The following is a 13,501-nucleotide window of genomic DNA, read 5'->3' as shown; positions in this document are numbered from 1 at the left end:
ATAATAATTGGTATTGCTATACCAAAGGGGGCCCTAGCCGATCATTACACCTTAGCTGCACCACTCTGCAGTGCTGGACATTCTCGCCGTCTCCTTGATTGACAGCAGCATTCTCTCCTCTGATCTTTAATCCCACCCCTGCGCCGTACAGTGCAGCATCAGCACATGCACTGTAGTCATCTGTACTGCGGAGCAAGCAGAAGCCAATGTACGATACTGGACTATATGGCACAGGTATGGAATTATACACTCGTATGTCTATTCCGGAGCCCCGGACAAGAGATAGAACATGTCCTATTCTTGTCCAGTTTGCGGCCAAAAATAGCCATTGTTAGGCCTAGTTCACACGAACGTGTGTGATCCGTGGCCGTATTGCGGCCCCCGCAATACACGGCCACAGTTCCGTGTGCATTTCGCATCACGGATGCGTACTTCCGTTCCGCAAAAAGATAGAACAGGTCCTATCTTTTTGTGGAACAGGCGGATCGCGGACCCATTAAAGTGTATGGGTCCGCGATCCGATGCGGCTGACCCACGGCCGGCGATCGTGCATTGCGTCCCGCAATTTGTGGGCCGCAGCACGGGTCACACACGTTCGTGTGAACTCGGCCTTACATTGAGTCTGCAAAAAAAAACGGATGCAACGTGGACGTCATACAGACGCCATGCATATTTTTTGAGGATCCGTGTTTTGCAGACTTCAACATACATACGGTGATGTGAATGTACCCTAAGTAAATGGAGATAAAACCACTGCCAGATCTAAAGCATTGCAAACGGCAAAGCTGTGGCAGAAATCTGAGTGTCAGCCTTGGATTTCTGCTGTGGATTCCACACCAAATACATAATAAACAAAAAAATCACAGAAAAAACTAAGATAAAAACATCCTGCACGATATGATATATAAATATGCGGATGTCCTTGGCCACATTCACGAAAAAAATCACAGAAAAAAAGATAATAATGCACTAACTAAATAGATGCAAGCATTTATATATGGACCAAGCCCTCATTCTGATGTAATAAAATCTGAGACACTCAGCCAATATATTTTGATCAAAACACATCTGTGCCCATCTACCCAGCGCCAAGGTGGTCTCAGGTCAGGCAGGTCCTACGCTAAACCTACCTAAGCCATTGGGCTTCTATGTTCAGGAGCTCCTGATTGATATTAAAATAACTCACTTGGGCTAAACTGTGCATGGATACCCTTTCCCCAAAAAGGTGATGGTAGTTTTTCTTTTTTTTTCTCTGAAAAAATCCACATTGTATAAACTATGACATGGATTTCCCATTGAAATCAATGGAAGGCAGACCCCATCAGGATTTAGCTGTGAAATACATGCTGAAATGAAATCTACATGGAAAAAAGTCAGTGTGAACATACTTTTAGGTTGAAGTTGCACATGCAGTTTTTGGTGCAGCCAGGAGTAGATTCAAAAGAAATAGGTAAGGCCTCATGCACACGACAGTATTTTTTCACAGTCCGCAAAACTGGGTTCCGTGATCCGTTTCTGTTTTTTTTTTCCGTGTGTCTTCCTTGATTTTTGGAGGCTCACCAGACCTGAAAAGTGAAAAAAAAATCTGTCAAGTTTGCCTTGAAAATGATAGGAAAAAAACGGACACGGATCACTTACGCAGATGACAATCTTGTGTGCCTCCGTGTTTTTTCACGGACCCATTGACTTGAATGGGTCCACGAACCGTTGTCCGTGAAAAAATAGGACAGGTCATATTTTTTTCATGGACTGAAAACCCGGATCACGGACGCGGATGACAAACTGTGCATTTTCTGAGTTTTCAACGGACCCATTGAAAGTCAATGGATCCGCAGAAAATCATGGAAAACGGAACAACGGACACGGAACCCAACAACTGACGTGTGCATTAGGCCTAAGGCTGAGTTCACATCACAGTTTAGCTTTCCATTCCTGATCTGTCAGAAGAGGAGAGAGAGAAAAAAAAACAGAACCATTTTTAGGCTACTTTCACACTAGCGTTTTTTGTGGAATATAATACAACCGCATACATCCGTCATGAACGGATCTGGTTGTATTATGTCTTAGGCCTCTTTCACACGGGCGTCATGTTTTTGGCCCGGATAAGATGCGGGTGCGTTGCAGGAAAATGCACTATTTTTCCGCGCGAGTGCAAAACATTGTAATGCGTTTTGCAGGTGTGTGAGAAAAATCAGCATGTTTGGTACCCGTACTTCACAGAAGTTCGGGTTTGGGTTCGGTGTTGTGTAGATTTTATTATTTTCCCTTATAACATGGTTATAAGGGAAAATAATAGCATTCTTAATACAGAATGCATAGTACAATACGGCCGGTTAAAAAAAAAATATATATATATACCGATGGGTGCCGGCGGTGTGAACACCTTACCAAGGTGTATGATATAGAACAAGGAAAGACCCTTGTCGCAAGGGTGAATAAAGATCCACTACTTTTCACCAACGGATGTGCTGCGGTGTCTTTCCTTGTGTTAAAATTATATATATATATATATATATATATATATATATATAATTTTAACTCGCCTTAATCCACTTGTTCGCGCAGCCCGGCTTCTCTTCTGTCTTCATCTTTGCTGTGCACAGGAATAAGACCTTTGATGACGTCACAGCGCTCATCACATGGTCCATCACATGATCCATCACCATGGGGCAGCCGCATGGGAGATGTGGACCCATTCACTTGAACGGGTCCGCGATCCCTCCGTTCCGCAAAAAGATAGAGCATGTTCTATCTTTTTGCGGTGCGGAGGCACGGAACGGAACCCCAGGAAGCACTCCGTAGTGCTTCTGTAGTGTTCCGTTCTTCTATTGACGCATCTCTGGATTTGCGGACTCATTGAAGTGATTGGGTCCGCATCCGTGATACGGAATGCACACGGAAATCCGCAAATACAGTCCGCAATACGGCAACGGGCAGCACACGTTCGTGTGAACGAGCCCTAACTGATACAACAGGATCCGTTTTTTTTTTTTTTTTTTACAGGATCCTGTTTTTTTCGCTCTCTTCTTCTGACGGATTAGAAGAACGGGAAGCTAAACTGTGATGTGAACTCAGCCTAATATAATGGGACGACCACACCTTTCAAGGTAGTGTGGTGAAGTCTATGGTGAAGCCACAGCAAACTCATCATGTAATAGATGTAAACCTATTTTAACATCATGGAATTTGTAAAAAAAAAAAGTTGTGGATGTTTTTCCAGTACTTGTTGCTGTACCCAAACAGTATACAAGTGACACGTTTTAATCCTATTTCATTATTGTTTTTGATGTGTTGATTGGGCTTCTGGGATTTCAGTCAGGTCGAGGTCACACTTTAGTTATTTGGTCAGTTATCAGTTAGGCCTCATGCACACGGACGTTTTTTTTCACGGTCCGCAAAAACGGGGTCCGTAGGTCCGTGATCCGTGACCGTTTTTTCGTCCGTGGGTCTTCCTTGATTTTTGGAGGATCCACGAACATGAAAAAAAAGTCGTTTTGGTGTCCGCCTGGCCGTGCGGAGCCAAACGGATCCGTCCTGAATTACAATGCAAGTCAATGGGGACGGATCCGTTTGACGTTGACACAATATGGTGCCATTTCAAACGGATCCGTCCCTATTGACTTTCAATGTAAAGTCTGGAGTCCCTTTTATACCATCGGATCGGAGTTTTCTCCAATCCGATGGTATATTTTAACTTGAAGCGTCCCCATCACCATGGGAACGCCTCTATGTTAGAATATACTGTCGGATATGAGTTAGATCGTGAAACCTCATTTCCGACAGTATATTCTAACACAGAGGCGTTCCCATGGTGATGGGGACGCTTCTAGTTAGAATATACTACAAACTGTGTACATGACTGCCCCCTGCTGCCTAGCAGCATCCGATCTCTTACAGGGGGCCGTGATCAGCACAATTAACCCCTCAGGTGCCGCACCTGAAGGGGTTAATTGTACTATCATATCCCCCTGTAAGAGATCAGGGCTGCCAGGCAGCAGCGGGGAGACCCCCCCCCCCCCTCCCCAGTTTGAATATCATTGGTGGCCAGTGCGGCCCCCCCCCCTTCCTCCCTCTATTGTAATAATTCGTTGGTGGCACAGTGTGCGCCCCCCCCCTTCCTCCCTCTATTGTAATAATTCGTTTGTGGCACAGTGTACGCCCCCCCCCCCCTTCCTCCCTCTATTGTAATAAATCGTTGGTGGCACAGTGTGCGCCCCCCCCCCTTCCTCCCTCTATTGTAATAAATCGTTGGTGGCACAGTGTGCGCCCCCCATTGGCCCCCCCTCCCTCTATAGCATTAACAACATTGGTGGCCAGTGTGCGGCCTCCCATCTCCCCCCCCCCCCCCCGATCATTGGTGGCAGCGGGTTACTAGCAATAGTACAATAGTTAAAGATTCATACTTACCTGGGAGCTGCGATGTCTGTGTCCGGCCGGGAGCTCCTCCTACTGGTAAGTGACAGTTCATTTAGCAATGCGCCGCACAGACCTGTCACTTACCAGTAGGTGGAGCTCCCGGCCGGACGCGAACATCGCAGCAGCCACCAGCAGGTAAGTATGAATCTTCTACTATTGTACTATTGCTAAGTAACCATGGCAACCAGGACTGTAGTAGCGTCCTGGTTGCCATGGTTACCGATCGGAGCCCCAGCGATTAAACTGGGACTCCGATCGGAACTCCGCTGCCACCAATGATGGGGGGGGGGGGGGGAGATGGGAGGCCACACACTGGCCACCAATGTTGTTAATGCTATAGAGGGAGGGGGGGCCGATGGGGGGCGCACACTGTGCCACCAACGAATAATTACAATAGAGGGAGGGGGGGGGGCCGCACTGGCCACCAACCTATTATTACAATAGAGGGGGGGGGGGGGCCGCACTGGCCACCAATGATATTCAAACTGGGGAGGGGGGGAGGGTCTGCCCCCTGCTGCCTGGCAGCCCTGATCTCTTACAGGGGGATATGATAGTACAATTAACCCCTTCAGGTGCCGCACCTGAAGGGGTTAATTGTGCTGATCACGGCCCCCTGTAAGAGATCGGGTGCTGCCAGGCAGCAGGGGGCAGTCTTGTACACAGTTTGTAGTGAATTCTAACTAGAAGCGTCCCCATCACCATGGGGACGCCTCTGTGTTAGAATATACTGTCGGTTCTGAGTTTTCACGAAGTGAAAACTCCGCTATGAAAAAGCTTTTATGCAGACGGATCTTCGGATCCGTCTGTATAAAAAGTAACCTACGGCCACGGATCACGGACACGGATGCCAATCTTGTGTGCATCCGTGTTCTTTCACGGACCCATTGACTTGAATGGGTCCGTGAACCGTTGGCCGTGAAAAAAATAGGACAGGTCATATTTTTTTCACGGCCAGGAAACACGGATTTCGGATGCGGCTGCAAAACGGTGCATTTTCCGTTTTTTCCACGGACCCATTGAAAGTCAATGGGTCCACGAAAAAAAAACGGAAAACGGCACAACGGCCACGGGTGCACACAACTGTCGTGTGAAAGAGGCCTAAATGTCTTTCCAAATTTGATTAGCTCCAATACATTAGTTGATCACAAAAAATAGACTCCATGCCAAAAGTGTCCATAGAAGTGATTATTTAGTTTATGCTGACACAGTTTATCTTATCGCAGACATTGCAGTTGGAGCACCATTTGATGGAAATGGGAAGGTCTATATATACCATGGAAGCAAAACAGGATTAGTGACCAAACCAGCACAGGTAACATAAATATAGTGAGAAATATTAATGTAAGACTGTCCATTCTAATTTATTATTGTAGAAAACTGATTAAAGGGGTCAGGGATGGGCTGTCCTTACTATCTACTAACCCACTCCAAGACTGACTGACTGGTATATTTACATGAGTCTAGACTCTAGAGGAAAGAAGGTTTGTACACAAACATAGAAGAGGATTCTTTACGGTAAGAGCAGTGAGACTGTGGAACTCTCTGCCTGAGGAGGTGGTGATGGTGAGTTCACTAAAAGAGTTCAAGAGGGGCCTGGATGTATTTCTGGAGCGTAATAATATTACAGGCTATAGCTACTAGAGAGGGGTCGTTGATCCAGGGAGTTATTACATAGAAACACAGTATACCGATGTAGTAGAGTTAACACTCATGCTTTCTGAGATGTGTTATCTAAACTAATCAAACACCTTTAATTGTTTTTCAATGGCTTTTGTTTCAAGATAACACAATGATTTAAGAAATTTGAGTTAAGAGTTTGAGTGCTAACCCTGCTACATCTGTATAAGGCTGAAAAAAGACATTTGTCCATCCAGTTCGGCCTGTTATCCTGCAAGTTTATCCAGAGGAAGGCAAAAAAAAAACTGAGGTGGAAGCCAATTTTCCTTCCCGTCTCCAATCAGGCAATCAGAATAACTCCCTGGATCAACGACCCCTCTCTAGTAGCTATATCCTGTAATAATATTACACTCCAGAAATACATCCAGGCCCCTCTTGAATTCCTTTATTGTACTCACCATCACCACATCCTCAGGCAGAGAGTTCCACAGTCTCACTGCTCTTACCGTAAAGAATCCTCTTCTATGTTTGTGTACAAACCTTCTTTTCTTCCAGACGCAGAGGATGTCCCCTCGTCACAGTCCTGGGGATAAATAGCTGATGGGAGAGATCTCTGTACTGACCCCTGATATATTTATACATAGTAATTAGATCTCCCCTCAGTCGTCTTTTTTCTAAAGTGAATAACCCTAATGTTGATAATCTTTCAGGGTACTGTAGTTGCCCCATTCCAGTTATTACTTTAGTTGCCCTCCTCTGGACCCTCTCCAGCTCTATGTCTGCCTTGTTCACAGGAGCCCAGAACTGTACACAGTATTCCATGTGTGGTCTGACTAGTGATTTGTAAAGTGATACGACTATGTTCTCATCACGGGCATTTTGATGCCTGATTGGAGGAAGGAATTTTTTCCCCTAAAATGAGGAAAAATTAGGAAAATTGGCTTCTACCTAACAGGGTGTTTTTTTTTTTTGCCTTCCTCTGGATCAACTTGAAAGATAACAGGCTGAAACTGGATGGACGGATGTCTTTTTTCTGTCTTTCAAACTATGTTACTATGAACATTATATTTAATGCAAATAGTTTCAACAGCATTTTTGTACTACAGTATATTGGATCCATTGGAAGCACACCAATATTCAACCTTTTTCTCTTCCTACTTGCCCAAGATATCCTCTTAGAGTTTTTTTTACATGGGCAGATATAAATTGAGCTGATCAATGATAACAGCATGTCGACCAGTAATGGTTACCTTCATTTATATGAAAGTCCCAATAAGGTATAGGGCTCCCACAAATTTAACGCACTCCGTATATAGAATAACAACTATAACACCTATAGAAAGACTCAATGTAGTGCTACCCTAATATAAAAATGTAAATTTTATTGGTTAAAATACATAAAAGTATATATAATATAGTAGGACACAGTGGCGTTCAAGTACAAATAAAAAACACTGTCAGTATGTATATATCAAACTACTGGGATGGAAGTAATAATAATAGCTACCGTATATCCCGGAACTAATATGTCTCGTACAACTTAAAGTGCATAGTGCAAAACATACTGTTCCCAATGGTACAAAAGATCAGGAAAATATAAAGCAATAACAAAGTGATCATAGCATACCCGTAGTGAGTAACATAAAAATAATACCGAACAGTGATCATAAACCTGACGCGCGTTTCGCATCTCGCTTCTTTAGAAGTTGTATGAGACATATTAAGTCCGGGATAGAAGTTGTATGAGACATATTAAGTCCGGGATATTATTAATTATTATTATTATTATTATTATTATTATTATTATTATTATTATTACTTCCATTCCAGTAGTTTGATATATACATGCTGACAATGTGTTTTTTATTTGTACTTGACCGCCACTGTGTCCTACTAGATTATATATACTTTTATGTATTTGAACCAATAAAATTTACATTTATATATTGGGGTAGCACTACGTTGTGTCTCTCTATAGGTGTTATATCTTCATTTATATGAAGCAGTTTTTGTTCAAATGGGGACAAATCAGTAATACGATCATTCATCCACATACAGTTTCCATTTGTCGAGAGCAGATCTCCCATATAAATGGGATGTGATGCCAATGAGCATTTTATAATGCTGCATAAAGGATCGCCAGCATGTTTACATGGTGAATGATCTGGCAACAAATGTTCATACACATGTTCATTACCGACCCATGACCCATAGCCATTAAAAAGATTTTTAACGGCGATGAGCATTAAATAAATTAATTAATTAAAGGGAACCTGTCACGTTGAATTTGGTGTCTGAGCTGAGGGCAGCCTGTTATACAGCAGGAGGAGCTGAGCAGACTGATATATAGTTTTATGGGAAAACATTCACTATAACTTGTATTTTATTCATTTCAATCTCAGCTCATTCTGGGATTTGAGGTCAAGGAGGCGGTCCTATCAGTGACTGACAGCCTTCCCTCTGACTGTGTATACACAGATTGCTGTCAATCACTGATCGGACCGCCTCCTGGACTTCAAAGCCCAGAATGAGCTGAGATATAAATGTATAAACACAGGTTTTACTGAACCTTTTCCATTAAACCTGTATATCAATCTGCTCAGCTCCTCCTGCTCTATAACATGCTGTCTTCAGCTCAGATACCCATGTTCAACATAACAGGTTCCCTTTAAATTTGCCAAATAAATTACTGTATCCTCTGTAGATGTAACAGGGTTGCCAACCGGATTTTTATTTTTATTTTCTTCTGGACCATTTATCCAAAAAATCTTAGACATCCTACAAATTTTACAAATTTGAAAACATAATAGATTATAAAGATTATAAGTAATACAGGACTATAGCTCAATATAGTGACATGAACATATTACCAGCATTTAGTTTTGAGTTGTAAAATGATAATGACAATCACAATTACTGTACCTTCTTAAGTACCACCAGCCTCAAAAATCCCAGACACATCTATTATTTTTCACAGACACTTGAAAGAAGTCCCCTATTTTTATGCACTGTCCAGGAATTTCTGGACGGTTGGAAACCCTACAATGTACTAGCAAAATCTAGTTACAGTATATTCCATATATGTACACAAGTATATAGTACATTGCATACACCATTTTGCATTTCTATAGCCACAGAATACGTCTGTTTGTAAAAGGATAGTTCCTTTAGCAGTCACTGCTTATAATAAACTGCAGTATCTGGGGAAGAGATACTAGACTGAGGTAGAGTTTCTATTTCCTAAAGTGTGTAATAATGTTACTCTCTCCATTATTCCACTACATTCTGTATACTGATGTTGCTTCGATATTTCTGCCATGTTTTCACTCTCCCTTAAATGTTACCATTGCATTCAAGGTGCTGGATGGAGTTAGTGTTGGTGTAAGTACCTTTGGCTACTCGCTGTCTGGAGGTCTAGACATGGATGGAAACTCGTATCCGGACCTTGTTGTGGGATCTTTAGCAGACACTGTGGTCCTCTACAGGTGAGATACCCTTAAAAGGGTTTTCCAGGATTTGAATACGGATGACCTCTCCTACAGGCCCCCCAACACCCGGGACGCCCACAGATCAGCAGTTTAAGAAGGCACCAGCGTTCCTGTGAGTGCCGCTGCCTTCTCGCAGCTTACCAAACACAGCGCCGTACATTGTATAGCAGCTGTGCTTGGTATCGCAATCAGCCCCATTCACTTCAATGGGGCTGAGCTGCGACTAGACCACGTGACTGATGAACATGTCGCCACTGGCTAGGAGAAGCTGTGAGAAGGCCGAAGCGCTACTGCGAGCACTAGTGTCTTCTCAACCAGCTGATCGGCGGGGGGCCCGGATGTCGGACCCCAACCAATCAGATACTGACGACCAATAATGTCACGGAAAACCCTTTAAATTAAAAGGGAAAACATTTAAAGGGAATGTATCACCTAAACTTTTTCTGCCAATTAAAACCAGATAGTGATACATATCCTTTTTTTTTATTCTGTTTCTACTTTCACATTGTAGATTTTTTTATTCTATTACCTGAACATGATTGTGGGGGGTGGTCATCTTGCCTGAGCTCTTTTTACCAGTATTTAGAGAGAGGCTTTACAGCAGCTATCCAGGGCCATAGACAAATAGTCGGGAGGGGACTTATTCACTTCTATGGTAGCGTTTTCTAGGCATGCTCTATGACCTGTGCAGGGGTCAGGAGGGAGCTGATAAGCTGTGATATCACCTATTGTGAATGGCAGATCTTGTGTTATCTATATACAGTTAATAACTGTCATTTTAATCACGCCTGTGATGATAATAGGATGACTGCTTCAAAGTGATCTGTACAGACCAAGAAGTTGGGTCCATTGTTAAGGTCCCTTTACACAAGACGACACAGCAGCAGATTGTCAGGAAGGAAGCGTTCCTTCTTCTCAATTACCTGCTCGTCAGCGGAGGAGACTGCATTATTCACATGCAGTGATCTCCTCCACACTATGGGAAGCGGTCATCGCTAATGTCATCGCTCATCCCCATACTGACTCGTTGTTTGCCTGTAGCAGAGCGTGCTTTTCAACGCATGTAAAAAAAAAGAGGGTTAGTCAGCAAATCCCACGGCTGAAAGCACAAAAGCAAAAACAAACACAATTCAACAGCACTCTACAAACACAAATAACAAAATATAATCTAATAGTGTCATATTCACAATAGAAAATGTACTACCGCTAATGCTATGCTCATTGTATAAATGTGAGATTCCTGGCAAATATATTCTGTACAAAACTATTTGTGCCCATCTGCCCCCGGAAGGCGATCTCTTTAAGACTGGAACCTACGTTAAATACTACCTCTTTTGCTGCCATACTGGTTTCCATTAAAGGGGTTGTCCGGGTTCAGAGCTGAACCTGGACATATCCCCATTTTCAACCAAGCAGCCCCCCTCATACGAGCATCAGAGCATTTTATGCTCCGATGCTCTCACTTGCCCTGTGTTGTATCGCGCAGGGCAAATGGCTTTTTTGTTTGTTTTTTCACTACTAGGAGGAGGCTTCTTTCTAGCAGTGTTGCCGGTGACGTCACTGGCACTGACGGGCGACCTTAAGCACTTCCCTAGCCATTTTACAGGCTAGGGCAGTGCTAAAGCCCGCTCATTAGTGCCGGTGATGTCGCCGGGCTCAATGCTAGGCGGAAGCCTCCGCCTAGCTTTACCCAAGGAGAGCCCGGTACGTCACCGGATCTCCAAAAAAGCCTTTGCCCAGCGCAGGGCAAAGGAGAGCATCTGAGCATTTCATGTCATTTCAGTGGGTCCTGTGTGAAAAATGGGGACATGTCTGGGTTCAGCTCTGAACCCGGACAACCCTTTTAAATTCAGGGAATGCAGGCTACACGTGCACGCTGAGCCGACGCTGTAGTGTTACCTTTTTTGGTGCCATAATGGCCTCTATTAAATTCAAGGGACACAGATTCCACATGCATGCTGAGCCCACTCTGGAACCTGCATCCCCTGAGTTTAATGGAGGCCATTATGAAAAATGTTATTCAGACCAACCTGGTCGTGAAAAAGTAATTGTCCCAATAGCTATTAGATCAACCAGTTAGGGCTCATGCACATGAACGTATTTTCTATTCGTGTCCATTAATTTTTTTTTACCGTATTGCAGAACCATTCGTTTAAATGGGTCCGCAAATAAAACGGAAGTTACTCTGCGTGCATTCCGTTTCCGTATGTCCATTCCCCAAAAGAATAGAACATGTCCTATTTTCCGCATTACGGACAAGGATAGGACTGTTCTATTAGGGGCCAGCTGTTCCATTCCGCAAAATACGCAATGCTTACGGACGTCATCCGTATTTTTTGCGGATCTGTGTTTTGCGGACCACAAAATACATACGGTCATTTTTTATGAGCCCTTAACCGAATGCAATTGACAATTGGTTTAAATTTCACTAGCTAGATCCAGGCACAATTACTGCACAACCTGTTGAACATCACTTAAATAGAACCTGTCTGACAATGTAAAGCAAGCTAGAAGATCTCAAAAAGCAGCAAATGATGCCACAAACTCAATAACACTTACCAGTCTGGAAAGGGTTACAAAACCATGGAAAAGGCTCTAGGACTCCAGCAAACTACAATGAGAACCATTATCCACAAATGGGGAAAATGTGGAACTGTGGTAAACCTTTCCAGGAGTGTTCATCCTACCAAAATTTACCAAGAGCACAATGATTGTAGATTTTTTAATTCTATTACCTGAACATGATTGTGGGGGGGTGGTCATCTTGCCTGAGCTCTTTTTACCAGTATTTAGAGAGGCTTTACAGCAGCTATCCAGGGCCATAGACAAATAGTCGGGAGGGGGAAGGGGTACCGTAATTACTTTTCCTTGTGGGTGATATTGGTTTAAATAAATCCTTATCTTCAGTAAATGAAATCATTATTTTAAAACCCCATTTTGTTCTTACTTGGGTTATCTTTTAATATTAAAAGTAGTGTGATGATCTAAAACCTTCAATTGTGACAAATGCAAAAAACAGAAGAGCTTGGGAGGGAGGCAACATTCCAACTTCAGCAAAAAGATGAACCAAAGAAACAGGTTGTGTAACTGTTATCCAAACTACCAGATTCCTCTTGGTTTTCCTTCCAGTTGGCATACTGCAAAGAATGACAACTGGCACACTGGCATTGATAAATATGTCTAAATCTTCAGGCATTTACTTTGGCTGCTAAAATATGTATCTGTCTCCTTTTATTTGTCTCAGGTCACGTAATGTTATCCGTGTCTTTAAAGATGTAACCATAACACCAGAAAACATTGATCTTGAACAGCAAACCTGCAAGAATGGACCTGGGGTCTGGTGAGTAAAGTGCTGGGGTATTTTCATGACGGGTAGTCCAACCGATTCCACCATAAAAACCTATGTTCAGAATGACTCTATTACTGGCATAAGATGGGGAGAAGGCCACTACTAGACACCTCTGGCAGCACAGATCTGCTGGGGTAACAAAAGGTAGAGCATATTGAAATCCAGCATGCCTAATCTTTGTTTAACCTGTCAACCATCAAGGAACAATTGGGCTACCCTAATTGACACCCCCTTCCTACACGCTGCCACTCAGTTGACAGATAATTGCGACTGGTCCAGCGGTTGTACCCTTCCAGTGATCACAGGTTGAAGCTGTAATATAGTGAAATGTTTCCGATAATTGAAAAAACCTTATCAGTTGAAACATCACATTTGGGTGACTAAGTAAACTTTTTTACATGGTAAAATTTAAGAGTGGGAGCTGTTAAATCCAGTTGGCTTGATTGTAAACGTGTATCATGATGTTGCTTTTGAAGTTAGTTTTGCTATGAGTTTGCATTGGCTACGGTGTGCCAAATTTATCAAAAGTCTCATGATGTTTGTTAAATTTAACGCACCTTTAAACCATCTGGAAATGCTGCCCCAGTTTTCCTACGCCACCCTCCCCCCATTGGACTGATTTAAAAAAAAG

General features: G+C 43.1%; 1 protein-coding gene across 3 annotated transcripts in view; it reads left to right on the top strand.

The window, feature by feature from the left end:
- The window catches only part of ITGA7 (integrin subunit alpha 7), a 207,508-nt gene that overhangs the window by 162,243 nt on the left and 31,764 nt on the right, over positions 1-13,501 (top strand). For all 3 annotated transcript variants that reach the window (XM_040425548.1, XM_040425547.1, XM_040425549.1), the window contains exons 8-10: positions 5,640-5,728; positions 9,391-9,518; positions 12,766-12,861. In XM_040425548.1, the coding sequence (XP_040281482.1) occupies positions 5,640-5,728; positions 9,391-9,518; positions 12,766-12,861 (313 nt within the window). The remainder of the gene's footprint in view (positions 1-5,639; positions 5,729-9,390; positions 9,519-12,765; positions 12,862-13,501) is intronic.

This window comes from Bufo bufo, chromosome 3 (genome assembly GCF_905171765.1).
Source record: "Bufo bufo chromosome 3, aBufBuf1.1, whole genome shotgun sequence".
In the NCBI taxonomy this organism is placed as follows: domain Eukaryota; kingdom Metazoa; phylum Chordata; class Amphibia; order Anura; family Bufonidae; genus Bufo; species Bufo bufo.
The sequence above is the reverse complement of the archived record's forward strand: the minus strand, read 5'-3'. Positions and strand labels throughout refer to the sequence as shown.